We start from the raw sequence: 18,906 nt of genomic DNA on the forward strand, positions 1-18,906 counted from the left end.
GTCATAGTTAAAATAATTGAGAGTCCTAGTTGGAATCTATGCAAGATTCCTTCTAGATGAAAATATTATTTTATTTTGTTATTTCTAGAGGTCCTAGTTGCTACTTTGTTGGCAATTAGCTATTAGTTTGCAAGAGTTTTTGAAGATTCTTTATTTTTTGTAGTTACAGCTAGTTGAGTCCAATTAGGTTCTCAAGATTGAGTCCAAGTCTAACTTCTTCAATGTGAGCTATAGCACCCACCTCCTGGTAAAGAGTTCAGTTGAAGGCTAATAAAAATTCAAAGCTTGGAGTCATGAGAAGCTACCACATGACCTGGGCTGAGAAGTTTTCTGAAATTCCACCATTGTTCTTCATCTTGGTAATCACCTTCTTGAACTCAAGTGCAAACAGCAGCATACCTAAACTAGCCCCCTCCCCTCCCACTCCAGCCCCTCACTCTGCTCCCTAGCCCATGCAAGGACTCCCCCACCCCTTCCACTTCTAATGCAGACCTTACAGTGCTCCCTACCCTGCAGCATCACCTAAAACCATCCCCACCCCTCCCAAACCCTGCGGCATCCTTTCCCCAGCCCCTCCTCTCCATTCCACCCTTTTCCCCCCATTTTTGAGTCTTACAGCAGTCTGAAAAACAGAAAAGAAAAGAAAGAAAGAAAGAGGAACGGAAGAAAGAAAGAAAGAAAAGAAAAAAAAAAGAAAGAAAGACAAAAGAAGAATGAAAAGGAAGAGAGATCAAGAATTAGAAAGAAGCAGTCAAGAAAGTCCAAGAAAGGTTGAAGATTCATTCCCAACCCATCCCAAGCCTAACCCAAGGTCCGAAGTTTCGGCCAAGTTCGCCGAAGTTTCGCCGAGAAATGATAAAAAATCTTTGGCGGAGGAACTATAAGGACAAGTAAAAGTTAAAAAAATAAATAAATAAGCAATCACATGGCATGAAATTGGGAATGCGTGGGAGAGTGGGATAATAAAAATCAAAATTTAATGCAAAATGCCAAAATCACTTTGGAGAATGAAAAGGCAACATTGGAATTTGGGAATAATTTGTGGTTTCTTGAATGGTGAACCTTCCTTGCAAATGGAGCCATGGGGGTGGAGCGGTGGAGGTTTTCAGACTTGGTTCGTTGCAAATGGAGGTGGAGCCGTGGAGGTTTTCAGGCTTGGTTCGCTGAAAATGGAGGTGGAGCCGTGGAGGTTTTCAAGCTTGGTAGTTTTGTGAACCTTCATTGCAGATGGAGGAGGTTTTCAAGCTTCTTTTCTTCTTCCCTGCGATTCTACTATGAATGGCCAATGTCATTTCACTTTTTCAATATTTTGTTTGTGATGAAGGAGTTTGATCGTGGTCTCTATACTTTCTTTGTTATTTTTCTTGTTGCTTCCATGGCGGTTCTACAAGTTTCTCTCCTCCTTGCTCCAACATTTCTCTCTTCTTCTTGGAAAATATCGATTAAAATGTTGCATTTTCCCTCTTTGATTGCAGATAACAATTAAAAATAGAGGTAAAAGAGCATGGATCGATGGAGTTTTGGTATTTCCGGCGATATTCGTCAATATTTCGCCGAAATCTCCGGAAAATCGATTTTCCAGCAATATTCCGGCAATATATGGGAAATCGGATTTCGGTATGGATTTCGGTTAGCCATGAACCGAAACCACCGAAATTCGGCAATATAACTTTCCTTGGCCTAACCACAAGATCCATCCCTACAACTTTACTTGCCCAATATATTAACCCTTACCTTCCCCTAGCTACATACCAAAGACCCCAGCTTTTCCCATTCCATCTTAAGGTATTATGGGGTATCCCAAAAATCCCTCCCCCCCCCCCCCCCCCCCCCCAAAAAAAAAAAAACCCACGGTATAATTTCTCAAACAAACACATCTCATCTAGGGGTCATTGTTATCCTAAATTATCCATTACTTTCTCCAAAATCATTCCAAAACCATACAAAAACAATCCCATAGATAACCCTAACCTTATAGATAGGCCATTTATTAGCTGGTTCTAAGTAAAGAAAAATCCTGAAGACCAACCCAAAACCCGGGTTACATCACATAGTGCAACAAAACTAGGGTGGTGTGATAACAAATTAGGAAAACTATGAAGGGGGACTTGGAATCCAGGGATTTACCATAAAATCTTGAGTCATGCAAAACTACTCATAAAAAATTTGTCTTAGCATATGATGAATATGACAGTAAATTTCAAGAAATATTCAGTGTTTAGATAAACCACAAAATATAACTACCTGACCAAATCACAATGCATGGCCTAATTTGGAACTTCTAAACCTAACTAGACATCCTTATTTATGACTTAATTAGCCTAATTACATCTTCAACAGGTTGATTACTCAACTATGCTTTCAGGATGCTGGGAGGAGGAAAGTGCAGTGCATGCGCTATAGATTTTATAAAATTAACAAGAAAAAACATAGCATAACCATGCAAGCAGGTGCATCTGGGTGTATGTAAATATACCATCACTGTGAACTACTTGTGAGTGCTCTTTATGGGAGGCAAAGGACATAGATCTCACAATAACAACATTCCGCAGTGGAACAGATAAAGACCTCGAGACTCTGACTGTAACTTCCTCTTTCTGCACAGATTGATCAACAAGCAACTTAGACATTTTATCTAGCAATTATATATGAAAAACATAATAGTAGTAGAAAAAAGAATGATATGTCATTTCAATGTGTCATGGAGTCGAGAAGATTACCTGTTCACATGATTCCTGTTGCTCAGCCCACTCTCTTCCTGTAGTCGGGGTAGAAACTGACGGCGATAAGCTTGATGCTGGTGTGACGGGGAGGGAAACGGATCTCTTCCAAGAGGATTTTGCAGAGGAATTGGTCATGTCAGAGCTCTCAGGAACAGTTCTAGGATCTGGATTCAGCAGGGATCTTCTCTCACCATCAGGAGCAGCTGCCTTGTGCTTGGAGCTTAACCCTCGAAGGAAGCCTCTGGGAGACAAACCACCTTTCAGAGAATTGTGAGGCTTCGGTAGACCCTTTACATCATTGTTATTGCCAAAACCTACTGATCTAGGGGGTGTTTGAAGTGAGAGTTCTAAATTCCTCCCACTGGTTCCTGAAAGTCTAACCCTTCTATTTGCAGGATCCATTATTTGGTGAACCTCCTGCATCTGATGAAAATTCCACAATTAGTTCCTATAAAAGCAAACACCTAGAAACACATAACTACTGGGAAGACACACCAGGGCCTAAACATAATCTAAAAGCATAATGAGAAAGCATGAAGTATGGAGATATACTAGTTAGACAACAATCATTACTATCCTTGAGTACAAAAACTAGTAAAAACAGAGAGAATTTGTATTGATTTATTGTCCTATAAAGTGAGGATTAGACCCTGGATAACAAAAAAATCAGTTGAAGAGATCCAAAACATAAAATATACTGACAAGAAGAGATGAGTAAACCCAACCAGGCCATCATGTTGAAACTTCAAAGTAGCTTGAAATCCATGACAAGGCTCATCCCAAGCCACTTTCGTACTGGGTTTTTGAAGCTGTAGCATTTCTGTTTCTTATTGCTATCAACCAAGAATTTAACATTGTCCCTCTGAACAAGGATCTCTATCGGAACCATGGAGGATTCAATCCTTACTCTATCAGGGAATGGGTACCCACTGGTGGTACCAACTTCAGAATGGCATACCAGCAAAGTATGCAATGTGGCACACCCCAGCCTTTCCTTTTTCATTTTTAGTGTATTGCAAGCCCTGATTCAAACCTATAGGACCTCAATAGGACAAAAGGTGCTACCTACGAGAAATTTCTACATCTCTTCTGTCAAATACAAATATGAATATTAGCTTCCTCCTGTGATACTTGAAAACCACCATATTATCACAAATTAGGCAGTAAATAGCATTACAATTTCAACAAGATTATAGACCAAGATCACTTATCCCAGAGCACACATGCAACATATTTTGAAAACTTTCAAATCAGTAATGTTATTTTCACCAAGTCAAACCAACTCTTCAGATAAACATGTAAAGTAACTATGACATAAAAACAACACCTTCCAGACTGCTTGGGAAAGTAACCAACAAATCAGGCCAAAACTGTTTGTGTGCTGCCTATTTAAACTTGATTCTGAATTCTTTTGGGACTTTGATATCATTTCAAAATTTCAGCTTCAGTCAATCGTTAGCTATGACAAATCTTCAAAAGCTATGCAAACACTCATTCAGACAAGTGCCCAAGCCTGTGCTTTCAGCAAGTTAAAACTATACATAACTGGATAACCAAGATTTTATAGCTACATACTTGACAACGAGAAAAGAGAGAGCACTCATTTAAACTTGGATTCATGAAATATGGTATGGCTTGAAACAGGAAAAACCACAATAAATTAAACAATATGGGACATGAACTGAAACTTAATTATGTTTCTTCGTCCTTCCTGTTTTTCTTTCTCTTACTTTTTCCCAGCTTTTTGCATTTATCCATTGCTTATTGCTGTTCCCTTGTATCTATCCATTCATTTTCCTTGAGGAGTGAACCACAAAGAAAGCTAAATGAAATCTGTCTTATATATGGAAGCCAAATAGCATCAGGTAGAAAAAGAAAGAAGAATCAGACCCATCAGAGGGCACTGTTACCACAAAAACTTCTTCTACCCCTTACATGAAGAGAGATGCAAGCGTGTATAGACAGATATTCATAGATTAAAGGTCAAAAACTCTATTCAAGCATAACACCCCAAGTTGGCCAAAAATTGATAGAAGAATTAGTCACATAACACGACAAAATGACAGCATTCCGCAAAAAAATTCAAATACAATCAAACAACCCAAAAGGAACAAGAACACAATAAAGGGAATAATAAGGAGCTACTCACTTTTTATATCATTTTGTTTCTAATCTTATACAAACTACGAAATTCTCTCATCTTACGAGTAAAACATTGACAATAAGAGAAATGCAAGGATTAGGAAGAAATTTGAAACAACCTCTTGAGATACCGCTTCTTGTACTCCAACTCCGACACCATCGGAACCTACATCGCTTATCATTCTTTCCCTATCAGTCCAACTTAGAGGCCAACTGCTTCAAAGTGAAAAACAGTTCTTCCGAACCCCTCTCTCTCTCTCTCTGTGTCCCTCGAAATTTACAGAGAGAAGCCAGAGAAGCAGAAGAGAAGACGATGGTGGTCTCTGTTGCAGTCAGCTAGGCAGAGCCGGTAAGTCCAAGCCTGGTGACAGAATACGCAATATGTGGGATTAACGATTTTTACGTCTAAAACTAGCGAATGTGAAATGAAAGAAAGCGTCGCCTTACCAACAAAGTGAGAAAGATTGAGAGACAAGAGATCGTTGGGTTCGAATAAATTGTCCTATTGGTTGCTTTTTCTTTTTTATTTATATATATACTTGTTGTGGAATATAAAAGGTTCCCTTGGTCATACCAACCCATTAAGAATGTGACATGGTTTTCACTTTGATTGGATAGAATAACCTGTTTGGACAGGTCATCGACTCTCACGGGAATCCGAATCATCACCCCGGGAGCACTCCCGACGGCTTTACCACCACAAATCCTGTGGGACCCACAGGTAAAAAATAATAAATTGAAAAAATAAAATAAAGACCCGTCACCCAACCCCTGGGTCCCCGTATTTATGGTGGTAAAGCCGTCGGAGAGCACAAAGTGCTCCCCTGACGAGTAGCTGATCCGGTCTCCTCTCACGGGGAGCACTTATTGACGCTTGCTAACCACATATATAGGAGGCCATAGGGTTCCATTGTGGGTCATATCTTTCGTATCTGTAAACTCTATGTGATTTTTTGATTAAAAATATAAGGAAACACTTGTGCTTCTCGTCAGGGGAGATGATTTGGACTCTCTGAACGAACAGAATCTATGCCTTGAAACAAGAGTTCACTCAACCGATAATGACAACTGGAGCCTTTCAAACGAGTGAAATGCCACGGTAAACCACCTAGCATTCTCGAATATAAATTATCACTCATTAGTTAATATTTGTTGTTACTTTATTTTGAATTTTTCCTTTTTAGGAGAATTTTGAATACATGAGATAATCAATGAAAAGCATAGATGTCTCAAAACTATGCCAAATTAAACATTGTCCCTCTTTTTCATCATTACCCATTGATTAAGGGCCTGACATGAGTCCGAGATTCAAAATCTAGAGATTCAAACTAAGACCAAACTAGGAGAAATTAAAAATTAAGTGTTTGGTGTGGGAAATGGAACACCAAATTTATTGATCGACTGATTTTGTGAATGACATTGAGCTTTTTGAAACCGATTCACCCCCTCGCCCTTTCCCGTGTCATGATCTGTTCACCCGGGTTGTCGCCGGCTCGTCTGCCGCCCGTAAAGTAAACGATGAATATAACCTTAATTGTATTATTCCATATATTATTATATAACATATAAAATGACAAATAGGGAAGAAAGAATTTGAGATTTAACATTCTACTTTACTATGGGTAATAACAACAACAACGATAAGCCTTGTCGGCTTGTCTCGACTAAATGGAGTCGACTACATGGATTATTGCCTTCCAATCAGTTATGTTGAGGTCATGCTAGATACAAGGCCTAAGCTATGCATATCCTTTCTCATCGCTTCTCTTAAGATTATTTTAGGTCTACCTTTAACTCTTCTCGTTCCTTGAATCTGGATTATATCACTTCTTCATACAGTGGCATTTATAGGTCTTCGTTGAACATAGTCGTGCCATATCAAGCGACTTTCTCGAAACTTATCACTTATGGGAGCAACTCTCAGCCCAACCTAATATAATCATTATTTATCTTATCATTCCTAGTTTTGCTACTAATCCATCTTAACATCCTCATTTCTATTACATTTAATTTATCTATATGATTATTTTTAACAGTCCAACACTCTGCACAATACATAAAAAATGGTCAAATGATGGTTCTATAGAATTTTCCTTTAAGATTTAATGGAGTACATCGATCACAAAAGACCCTAAACACACCTCTCCACTTCATCTACCCTGTTTTAGTTATTTGGAAAACATTATCCTCTATATCACCTCTTTTATTTATGATTGAACCTATGTACCTAAAATAATCACTCAGATAAATCTCATTATCGTCAAATTTCACTACATTATCGTCTACCTAATCATGACTAAAGTTACAAGCTATATATTATGTCTTTGTTCTACTTAATTTAAAGCTTCTTAATTCCAAAGCTACTTTCCATGATTATAACTTGGTATTAATTCTCACTTGAGTTTCATTTATCACCATAATATAAAAAAATGGTCTACCCAGTGCCGAAGCTCCCACATTGTGAGGTCTGGGGAAGGGACTTTCTAGGCAGCCTTACCCCTGCTTTGTAGAGAGGCCAATTCGAACCCGCGACCTCCAGCGCACAATGGAGAGACTCCACCATTGTGCCAGGCCCGCCCTTCTATTTATCACCACAATATCATCAGCAAAAAAACATACGCCAATTGACCTCATCTTGAATGTCTTTAATTAATTCATTTATTACAAGTACAAATAAATATGGACTTAAGGTTGATTATTGATATAGCCAAATTGTAATTGAAAATTCATTACTTTGTTCTTTCACTATTCTTACACTTATCACTTAACCATTATACCCGTCCTTAACTATGTCTATATATTTACATGCAATACTTATTTTCTCTAATACTTACCAAATTAACGCTCTAAGAACTATATCATAAGCTTTTTTTAGGTCAATAAATATCATACAAAGGTCTTTCATATACTCTCTACACATTTTCATAAGTCTCCCAATTAGTTAAATAGCTTCTGTAGTAAATATTTACAGCATAAATCCAAACTGGTTCCCCGTAATTGTGGTTAAATGTCTCAAATGGATTTCAATTATTCTCTCCTAAACTTTCATAGTATCATTCATCAGTTTAATGCCCATATAATTATTATAACTTTGAATATTTCATTTATTTTTGTTAATTGGAAACACGATGTTTTTCCTTCATTTATCTAGCATTTTCCTTGTGCTCATAATCTCATTAAACAACTTAGTCAACTAAACTAGCTCGCGAGTTTCTAAGCTCTTCCATACTTCCATTAGGATTTCCTCAGGAGTTCGTGTCTTGCCTAGTTTCATCCTCCTTAATACTTCTTTTACTTCGGACATATAAATTCTCCGTAAATATGTTTGAAATTTTATAATTTATTACGAGTAATACTATAAATTCACAAGAGATTAAGAACAACTTAAACATTATGAAATTATCTAACTATATCTTAATATAATTTGCTAAGAGAGTATATGATTGTATAAGTTTAAGAGCCATTTTGAAGTATCATTGTTGATTTTCATTGTTTTAGAATAAATGTACTATTTTGTAAATTATCGAAAGTGTTCCGTGACAGTTTTCCTTTTCTCATTACAAAAAATAAAGGTATTGATATTTAATTGCAAGGTAAGATGAGATAAGGACAAGATATAAATGTGATATTATTTATCAATGAAACTGCAAATCCTGATAAGGTCAAGCTGGCCTTTGGATATGGTACAGTGATTTATAGTAAACAAGACGAAACAGCAAATCATACAAAATAACATTAAAAGAGAAAGAAAATTCAATGATTCATAAACTAGAAAGTTGATTACGAAAAGAAGAAACAAAGTGACTATATTCTAGATTAAATCCAAATGAGATGCCCCTTGGTGATAGGCCCTAAAACCCATCGTTCATATCGTCCAAAGGTTTTAAATTTTGTACTTTTTGGAAAGAAAAAAATACATATTCTTTTTTTGTATGAATATCATCGATGTGATCATAAGAAAAAGCTTAAGGAATGGAATCCACGCAGGTCAATGTGTTCTCTTGATAGTTTTCAACAATATGATACTATATAGATTGGGACCCACATTAGATTCTTATTTATCATTATTCTAACATTGACAGGTAAGCCCACTCCTTATTAAACTCGAGGGGTTAAGGAAGATGTAGAGACTATAATACTTGGCCTTGGGAGACTCTTTTGATCTTATCGCCTTTAAATTATAGACTCTTCTCACTATATTAGATACAGCCACGACATACATCCATTTAACCCGTTAGGAAGTATTTTTCTTTTAAAACAATTCTTTATACAAAAGAGATTTTTAAAAACAAGTTACACCCCAAACAAGAAACGTTTTATCATTATTTTAAGAGAGTAACCTGGCTTTCGTGTCTGTTTGGGGAAACTGTTTTCTGAACTTTGAAAATGCATTGGAATGTCATGTTGGGCAAAAAACAAATATGAGTTGGTGATTACCCAAAAAAGAAAAACAAATATATATATATATATATATATATATATATATATATATATATATATATATATATATATATATATATATATATATATATATATATATAAATGTTGGTGAAATATCACTTTAACACACAATGGATAAGACATATTTTGGGAAGTCGGTGTGCTGCTGTACTGAACAATATGGTTTGGGATTAAATGCAAAAACAGAGGTTACTAGTTGTCAGAGACAAATTGGGTTGGCCACCTGTTGGGCTCAACTGGTAGGTCCAAGAAGGGTGTCGTCGATCAATGTTAAAGATCTTATTTAGTTTCAGGGCTAATGGCCCCATCGAACATGCAAGGAGGACAGGCTCACATCATTGTGGATTTTCGTTTTTTGCCTTTTCTTTTCTGAGTAGAAATTAAGAATTTTTGTTTGGGTCTATGTGGATATCATTGTGCAAGCCTAAAGTGGTTGACATCTGAAGTAAAGGTAAGGTGAAATTATAAGTTGTAGAAGTTATTTTCTGATATTGTAGTTTTTCAAATTTACATATTGAATCCTTCAGGTTATTTAACTCATTTATAAAACCCTGTTTCATAATTTAGAGAAAAAAACTGAGCCTTAACCCTAGATAAAACCTTTTATTCCTCACTAGTGGCAACAAATGATCAAAAATTCGAATAGACTGTCCACCATTTCCATCTTCTGCTCTTGATCTTGGCCTCCCCTTTCTTCATCCATCTCGTCATCACTTTCTCACGGCCATATCCATCACCTTGAAGTTTTAAGAGGTCTGCCCCACAACGACCGGCATTGGGTTTTCATAGCTGCTTGTCTCGACCAGTCCACTAGAATGGTTGGATTGAAAAAACCTACTATCCCTAGAAGCTGATGTTGTTGGTCCGGTTAGATCTCAATCCCCCACTGCCCCTGGCTTGGCCCCATTTCTGGGGCAGATTCCACTCGATCTGAGTTTGCAAAATGAATTTGTCACTGGGTCTTGTCTCTATACGAGCCTATGTCCAAGTGGGCCTAGAAATGGAGTTTCCCTAGTAAACAAAGAAGCCCATTTTGCCTTGATTGCCTTAAATCCCAGCAGTCTTTCCAGGCTTTTCCTTTTGGTACCTCCTTGTACTCCTTCTATCTCTCAGATTCTAATCCATCAACTACCAAATTCTATCACCACCGGGGGTGGTGGTCTAGTGGTCCCAAGCTCACTCCCAAGTGGATTGGTAAACCTTATGTCCCAGGTTTGAATCCCCTCTGCTCCTCTGTTTCTTGCATTGGACAGTTGTGTGCTCTTTGGCATGGGCATGAGTGCTACTGGCTTCTGTGGACTATACTAGGCCTCCGGTGGGACTCCGCTTACGGGGTCAGTGCTTGCGTTGGTAGTGCACAGGGCTAATGCTTGCATAGGTCGCACTCGATAAAAAGTCCGAACATTGCGTAGCGGGGGGCACTTGGTCACTGCTACTGCATCCCCTCTTTTTTTATACCCAAAAACTACCAGATTCTATCTTTCTCATCACTGATACGTATAAACCGTGTCTCTCATAAGTAAACTGAAAATTGGATTATAAGATTTGGTAGACCAAGACAAGGGTGTTGGAAAAGATTAAATTATAACTTTTTTTTCTCCACTTATTAATAAAATAAAGAAAGATTACATTAGACTAGAATATGTCCATCCATATTGATATTGGAAAACAAAAACACTCTAGTCATGTTCTTTATTCAAAATCATCTTAGATGCTAACACGGTACAAAGTATTGGCAATATGTCATATTGCCCTGTTGCTGGGGGCAACACGATTCCCTCCAGCAACACAATATATACCAAATGTCGACGATATATCATCGAAAAATTGGCGATATATCGCGAAAAGTCTATTTTTTGGTGATATAGTGCCAAATTCACCATATTTAACATAATTTCATTTGGATTTTCACCGATTTTTCATTCGATTTTTACCAAAATGACATAAGACCTCTACAGGCTCCTAGGCACTGCCCCCAAACCTCTGCTTAGGGCTACCCGTGTCTGTCGGCAACAGAACGTAAAGCATGAGTCATACTCAACATAATTGTATAATAAATTGTATACTTTACTTTAATATTTCTTTTCACCAGTTGTGTATTTGGGTTCTGTTTGCATGTTTACATTAGTTTATATGCATTTTTCAAACTTCCAGTTTTGCTCGCATATAGCCTAGCATGTGCCAATCATAAACTTTAGATTAAGTGATGTTTTAGACAAAAATAAAAATAAAAATGCTCCCAATGTGTTTATTGGTCTTAGATTATGCTACACAACAAAATTCAAGCAAAAACGACCCTAAATACCCTCGAAACCAAGGTCAAATTTTCACTGACACCTTGCCAAAAGTCGCCGACATATTGGACAAAATGTTGCCAACCATCGATATGGTGACACTATTCGACATTTCGGACCTTAGATGCTAATAAACCAGCCCCTTGTGGATTATAACAAAAAGTAACATATTTCAATATAGGCACCGTCGAAATTAAAAGAGAGAGAACATAATCGGAACAAGGTTTAGATGGGATTGGAAGTAGTAGACCCCTTTCCAAAAAGTCAAAGACTACATATTCCTGTATTAGATGCACGGATGCAACATTCTTAACGCCCTTGATATAAAGGGTGCATCAATGCTATAACGTGTAATTGAGAAGTTGAGTAAGGTGACTTGCGGTACATTTAATGTAATTTTATCAAATACTAGTAAAATTCCATGTGCATATGAACATGGAATCATACATGAGGTAATAAAAAAACTTCATATAGAAGACACGAGTAATATATCTCATATACATGACTTGATAATTAATTAGTTTTCAGATTTGCGTACAAAATTACTGATGAATCTCATAATATTTTGTTTATAATTCATAGAGAGTTCAAAATTATTGTCAGTTCGCCATATTTTCTCTTGATATCGCCGTTCACTTGGCCGTCCAACGAAATTTTGTTCCTCACCACCGATTTTTGTTTCGATCCAATTTTTATTTCGCTGATCATCGACACTATCGAAAATCGGCAAAACTTCACCGATTTTTGGCAATATATATATATATATATATATATATATATATATATATATATATATATATATATATATATATATATATATATATATATATATATATATATATATATATATATATAAAAAGTTGGTGAAATGTCACTGGCTGTCCAACGAAATTTTGTTCCTCACCACCGATTTTTGTTTCAATCCAATTTTTATTTCGCTGATCATCGACACTATCAAAAATCGGCAAAACTTCACCGATTTTTGGCAATATATATATATATATATATATATATATATATATATATATATATATATATATATATATATATATATATATATATATAAAAGTTGGTGAAATGTCACTTGAACACAATTTTTTTTTGAAATCGTAATTTTTCAAATTTACATACTGAATCCCTTCAGCTTATCTAATTCATTCATGAAACAGGGTTTCATATATTTAGGGGAAAAAAAAACTTAGCCTTAACTCGAGATAAAACCTCTTATTCCTCACCAGTGGCAACAAATGATAAAAAATTCAAAGAGACTTTCCACCATTTCCATCTTTGCACTCGGTCTTGGCTTCCCCTTTCTTCCTCCACCTCGTCATCGCTATATCCATCACCTTGAAGCTCTAAGAGGCTCCACAATGACTGACACAGGATACTAACATGGCACAGGGTACTAATATATAATAATAATACCATTTCAGTTCATACAAAAAATAAAGTTTTTTTTCTTCACTACAATATAAACTAAATTATATTATTTATTTTCATGAATTAATAAATATTTAAATCCTTCAATGTCAATATTTGATATATTTCAATATAAATATCAGGTGGGTTTTGACATGAATGAAAGTTTTAATTTTGCAATTGCTGTAGAGTACACTTGTACCGTAATAAAATATTTCTTTATTTTTCCCTTCCATTGCAACGTGCTTCTATCTCCTATAATTGACAAGGGAAAGAATAATTAATTACTTAAATAAAACATAATAATAAAGAATAAAATAAAATATTAATATACGTTTAGGTTTACACAAATTAATTAATATACGAAAAAAAAAAGTGGTCCTCAAGTAATTATATATTATTGAAAATGGGTTTGTAATTAATATTAACTGTTATTATACCATAAAATAAATGGTAAAAATCACTTACCTCGTCTCTTAGCTAGACAAATAGAACTTACATCCCCTCTTACTTGGTTAATATCGCTTACCTCCCATCTGTTAACTTTCTCAGTTAAATTTAACTTTTACTGTAAAATATTATTCTAAAACCCTAAACTATCCTTGGGGTTGTAAGTGTTATTTGTCTAGTTAAGAGGGGTGGTAAACAATATTTACCATAAAATAAAATTACAATTTTGAATATTATATTGAATATTTACAGACTTTCAAGTAAATAAAAATATGCTCGTTTCTCTTTTTTTTGTTTTTGGGTAAGAATGCACTCATCTCTCTTGAGTTCATGTTTTTATAATAAAAATATGATAATATAATATACTGAACACTTTAAGTATAATTTGTCACAAAATGAAAAAGAAAAAGGAAAAATTTCAAAGAAACTCAAGAGGATTGACAAAAAGCACAAACACATTAATAGTACATTAGAATAGCAAGGCCGCCTAAAATTTCTCTTAAATTTGTATAATAATACATTATATTCGTAAATTTTATTAAGTCATGGTTAGATAATTTCATACTTCCTAAATTGCTCTTAATATCTTGTGAATTTATAGTATTACTCTTAACTCCTTGCCTTTAATTTTGTTGTGACTTTACGATGTTACCCTTAATGCAATCAAATCATAAATTTCAATGTTACTTGTTATGGGAGGGCATATCCGGGAATTTTTTTTTTTATACCAACAGCACAACCGCTAGTTTTGCATCAGCCGTCACTAATTTCATCTACAAGGTATAGAATCAAAATATGAGGGTATGACTGATAAATAAGTATTTTTATTCCATATTTTTAGAAATGTATATTTTCAAAATTTACAATAATAGATCCGTAGATTCGGTTCGTCTTGTTCCAAACTCTTAAACTTGGTTTCTACCAAAAAAACAAAATTCTTATTCTTCCCTAAACAACAAGACTCTCTCATCAACTTTTTACTTTTTCACGAACACTTTCTTGATAGTCTCAACTTTTAGTCTTCTTGTTTTTGTTTACCTAAAAAAAAAAAACTTATTCTTCTATTTTCTTTGAGCAAATTGGACTGACACCCAAAATGGAGGCCTTAAAACACTCACACCCCACTTTATGTTAAAAAAACATAGAGATTCCAAAATTGAATTTTCATTAGATATATTGTAAAATTTATCACTAAAGACTTTTCAAACATTGTTTATTTTAAATATATATATATATATATATATATATTAAAATAAACAATGATTTGGTCTCTATGTTTTTTAAACATAAAATGGAGTGTCGGTGCTTTAAAACCTCCATTTTTGGGTGGCTGTGCAATTTGCTCATTTTCTTTTACTCTTTACCCTCTCATTTGCATTCAATTGCAAAAACTCTAGATCCTCGATCTCAAACTTTTTATCTCTTTTGAAACCATAATTCTTACACAAAAGATGGGTTTCATTCCACTGCATCTCTGTTAGGAATCCTTATGATCGGTGATGAAGACTCGACAATTTTTTTTTTAAACATACTTTGGTTCTCATAGTCCAAAAATAAAAAATGCATATGCATTTGTTAATAGAAAAATTAAAACTTTATAATAAAGTCAATGTAGGGTTAGTGGAGTGGTTGAGAACCTCACCTCAAAAGAAGCTATATGCTATATTGGGATTTCTAAATTATGATATATAGAATATGAAATAATCGTAATTTTCATTTTTAGTAAGGATATATATATATATATATATAATTAATTTTATCATTTTGATGGAAAAAAAAGGTGATTACCAATTTAACGAGTCTAAATCCTTTCCAATCGTATACACTCTACACTTAAAATTTTGTTTCACAATCTATCTAATAATGTTTGTAAGAGTGTACGGTGATTTTTTATTATTTATTTTGAGATGTCTCCGAAAATATTTCCAATTGAAAACATGATTCGTATGTTCGTTTGGCGTTTAGATTAATACAAACGAAACCCTTTTTTTTTTTGAGCAAATTGCACAAGCACTCCAAAATGAAAGCCTAAACACACTGACACCCCACTTTTTGTTTAAAAAACACATAGGTCCTATTCTTTTAGAATGGTTATTACTTGGTTAGTCATATTTTTGCAAAGACTATTATACGCTTGACCAAGGAAGGAAACTGGTTAAATATCACCGGAAAATCGAAACCATTTTCCGGCGAATCAAACGACGTTGAAGGAGAAGAAGAAGAAGAAAGAAAGAGAAATAAATAGATTAGCAGCGGCAGTGCTCAAACGACTTTGAAGGAGAAGAAGAAGAAGAAAGAAAGAGAGAAAGAAACAGGGTAACAACGGCGTTGATGGAGGGTTTTGCATCAGCGATTTTCGCACCCTGCTCGCAATCTCGTTAGCATGGGTTGGAGGACCTCATTACCAAGTTCGCCGGGCAGTAACGCCGCCACCATCAGTCGGCTCTCCACCTTCGGCTGCGGCAGCAACACCCTCTTCACCCTAGATTGTCCACGATATCACCTTCAGTCGGCTCTCCATACTGGGTTTCTCAGGCTTGCCATCGATCCACTTGGACACGGCGATTGAACTTTCTCACAGTTCAGAGCTTCCGTCTTGTGAGGCTCTTTGAGACAGCTCCGAACAAGGGAAGCACAGATGTTGGAGTAGCTAATGTAAGTCATCCCTGTTGCCCTCCAGAAATGAGCAGTCGCACTTGAACTTGCCACAGACGCCATAGATCTCCGCTCCTTCTTCCTTCTTTCTTCTTCCTTCCTCTCTGCTTTGAGAGAGACGTCGGAATCAACATCAGGGGTGTCGCCGGTTGCCGGTATGTTGGGGACTTGAGGGATTCGAGTGATGGTGCCGTCAGGGTTTCGAATGAGTTTGAGAAACTCGTAAGGAATCAATGGAGCTTACTGTTTCGATGACTTTTGGGGATTTTTTGTCGACATTATCAGAGCCACTTTGTGTATCTTCTGATTCACGCATGTATTTGAAAATTTTGGTTTTTGTTCCTTACCCTGTGTCTGGTATTCTTCAGATGCAAATGGTAATCTCTTGAATTCCACAGCCGCCCCTGCAATTGCAACTTTTCTTCTCTGATTCAAAGCAGATAAAAAAAACCCAACGTTTTCCTCTCTTCAATCTTCCAATTTATACTCTGTTCCACTACTTACAGGGAGCAATTTCAAGTTTACGAAGATGGGTTTCTCTAGTTTCGTGGTTATTGTGTTGGTATTGGGTTCGTTGTTGAGTCTTCAATTGCTCAGGCATCGGGATCTGCTCCCATAATCGCTCTTGTGGTTGCTCCACCAACTCCAGTTCCAGCTTCTGCTTCGCCGGCTCGGCTCCGGCTCCAGCACACTCGGTTTCATCTGGGTCACCGGCACTTGCACCATCACCTTCCATGGCTACACCAACACCCTCTCTTGCACCAACTCCAACTCCAACAACCTCTCCGGCCCCTGCTCCCGTTAGCACTCCTGCTGGCTCTCCCATGTCGCAACCACCTCAGTTGGTTCCAGCTCCATCTGAATCTCCAATTTCAACCCACAATGTCACAATCCGGTCTACGCTCTCATCGCTGATATTCCAGCCAAAGTTCGCTGGGTTCATGAATTTCGATTTTAGCAAGGGTATTTTTGGAATTAAAAAAATTTAACGGTGGATTAACAATTTCACTAACAGAATGACTTAGAGTGTTTATTGAATTGGGGTGTCTGTGTTTTTCAAACATAAAGTGGGTGTCAGTTCTTTAATGCTTTCATTTTGGGTGCTTGGCCAATTTGCTCTTTTTTTTTTTGAACAAATAATATACAAACGGAACCTAATATAACTCGTTTCTCTTGTAGTGCTTTTGGTAAGACGGAAATACCATCGCCCAAGAAAAAAAATGAAGTTTCTGGACTGGTACTTGAAGATAGCAGCTGGCTCCGCCTTGATCGGTGCTTCAATGGAGTACTTCATGATTCGAACCGGTTTCTGTGTGAGAACCATCCTTTCGTTCTCCTTTAAATCTGCAATTTATTTCTTCTTTCCCCCTATAAAATGGCCTGAATTTGGACATTCTCTTTGCAATCGAAAATGATCGTACGTTGCACCAGAATTCGATTCAGATTGGTTAGAATATAGAGATGAATGAACCCAATATCCCTTTTCCTCTTCGGAGGAGTTCCTTGTAAAGGGGTTAAGCGTACACTGATGAATGCAACTAAAACTATTTCAAGTTCAACATTTAGTTGTTATCTGGTTTAGATTTGTTAATATGTAAATCTTTTTCTTGTACTCGTTGTATGTTATATAGTATTTCTTTCTCATTGCTCTTGTTCTATTTCATGACTCATTTTAATTGCTTGTACGGTTTGTATTCTTTAACTGTTCGTTGAAATGCCACAATTGAATAACTAAGAGCATATGGTTACGGTTCAGCATTCAGTTATTGCGTGAAAGCCTTTTATGAACTAGCTAGATAGTCGATTAACCAAGCTAAAGGAAACTGGAAAAAGCCCATTAAGATTTTGACTTTTCAAACTATTGTGGGTCCAGTTCTGTTGTTCATGCTCATAATTAGCTTTCAGGAAGATCTGATGTTCTATCTCTAGATTATTGGCTTGGGCATGGGATGGCTTAATGGTAGTTATGAATGTTTAAGAGCAAAAAGATACACGAGACCAACAAATCTTTTGGATTATCATGGAAGGCTTCCATCTATAGCCTTTGATTGAGGTGAGGCTTTTTAAACCAGTGGAAATCTGTAAAAGTATTGCAATTGTTGGAATATGTGTACAGGTAACCAAGTTGGTGTTGCACACACTAATCAATGTGGTGACTGTTGTATTTATATTTGAATTTCAAGTGAGACTTAGTCGTGTTGACTCAGTCACAAGTGATATGCTTTGCACAGATTGTTTACAGTAATTAGGCTGATGAGCTTGAAGCTGTTACGGAATTATAGATTGAAATGGGTCACTTGTAGCTGATACAGTCTCACATTCACACCCATGGTTCAAATTTCAATTGTCAGCTGAATTTCAGTTAAATCTGGATTTCCCAAGAAAGTGAGGTGAAACTATGGGTCAAAAGTCCCAGGTTTCGACAAGTTTTGAGAATATTTTGGAAATTTCGAAAGTTTCGACCAATGTTTTGGAAATTTAGGTAGTTTAGCCAAAAATGCCAAGTTAGACCCATTTTAACCAATTTCAACTAACCCAGTTTTAGCAGTTTTGACGAGTTTTGGTGGTTTTGATCAGTTTTGACAAGCCCATCGCATGTCGAGTTTGGCCCCCAAAAATCCCTGGTGCGACCTATCTCAGCCATATCTCAGATTCTGGCTAGTTGAAACCAGCCTCAAAACCGAGATCTTGATCCTTGCTTGCATCCAACTAAATTCATAATGGGATCATAAGGTACCAGCTCTTAAATCTCGTTAAACACA

The 18,906-nt window shown here is 36.2% G+C and overlaps 1 protein-coding gene across 2 annotated transcripts in view; it reads right to left on the bottom strand.

The window, feature by feature from the left end:
• LOC149019350 (uncharacterized) overlaps window positions 1-5,348 on the bottom strand; it is a 37,373-nt gene extending 32,025 nt beyond the window's left edge. The window contains exons 1-4 of one of the 2 annotated variants that reach the window (XM_089153381.1): window positions 5,313-5,348; window positions 4,985-5,226; window positions 2,721-3,146; window positions 2,477-2,597 (exon numbers count right to left, since the gene is read on the bottom strand). In XM_089153381.1, coding sequence (XP_089009507.1) covers window positions 2,477-2,597; window positions 2,721-3,146; window positions 4,985-5,047 — 610 coding nt within the window. In that variant the 5' untranslated portion in view covers window positions 5,048-5,226; window positions 5,313-5,348. The other variant, XM_089153380.1, reaches the window with a different exon arrangement.
• Between the last annotated feature and the right edge of the window lie 13,558 nt (window positions 5,349-18,906).

Source organism: Hakea prostrata, chromosome 4 (assembly GCF_041222555.1).
Source record: "Hakea prostrata isolate BN-2017 chromosome 4, UWA_Hpros_2, whole genome shotgun sequence".
In the NCBI taxonomy this organism is placed as follows: Eukaryota; Viridiplantae; Streptophyta; class Magnoliopsida; order Proteales; family Proteaceae; genus Hakea; species Hakea prostrata.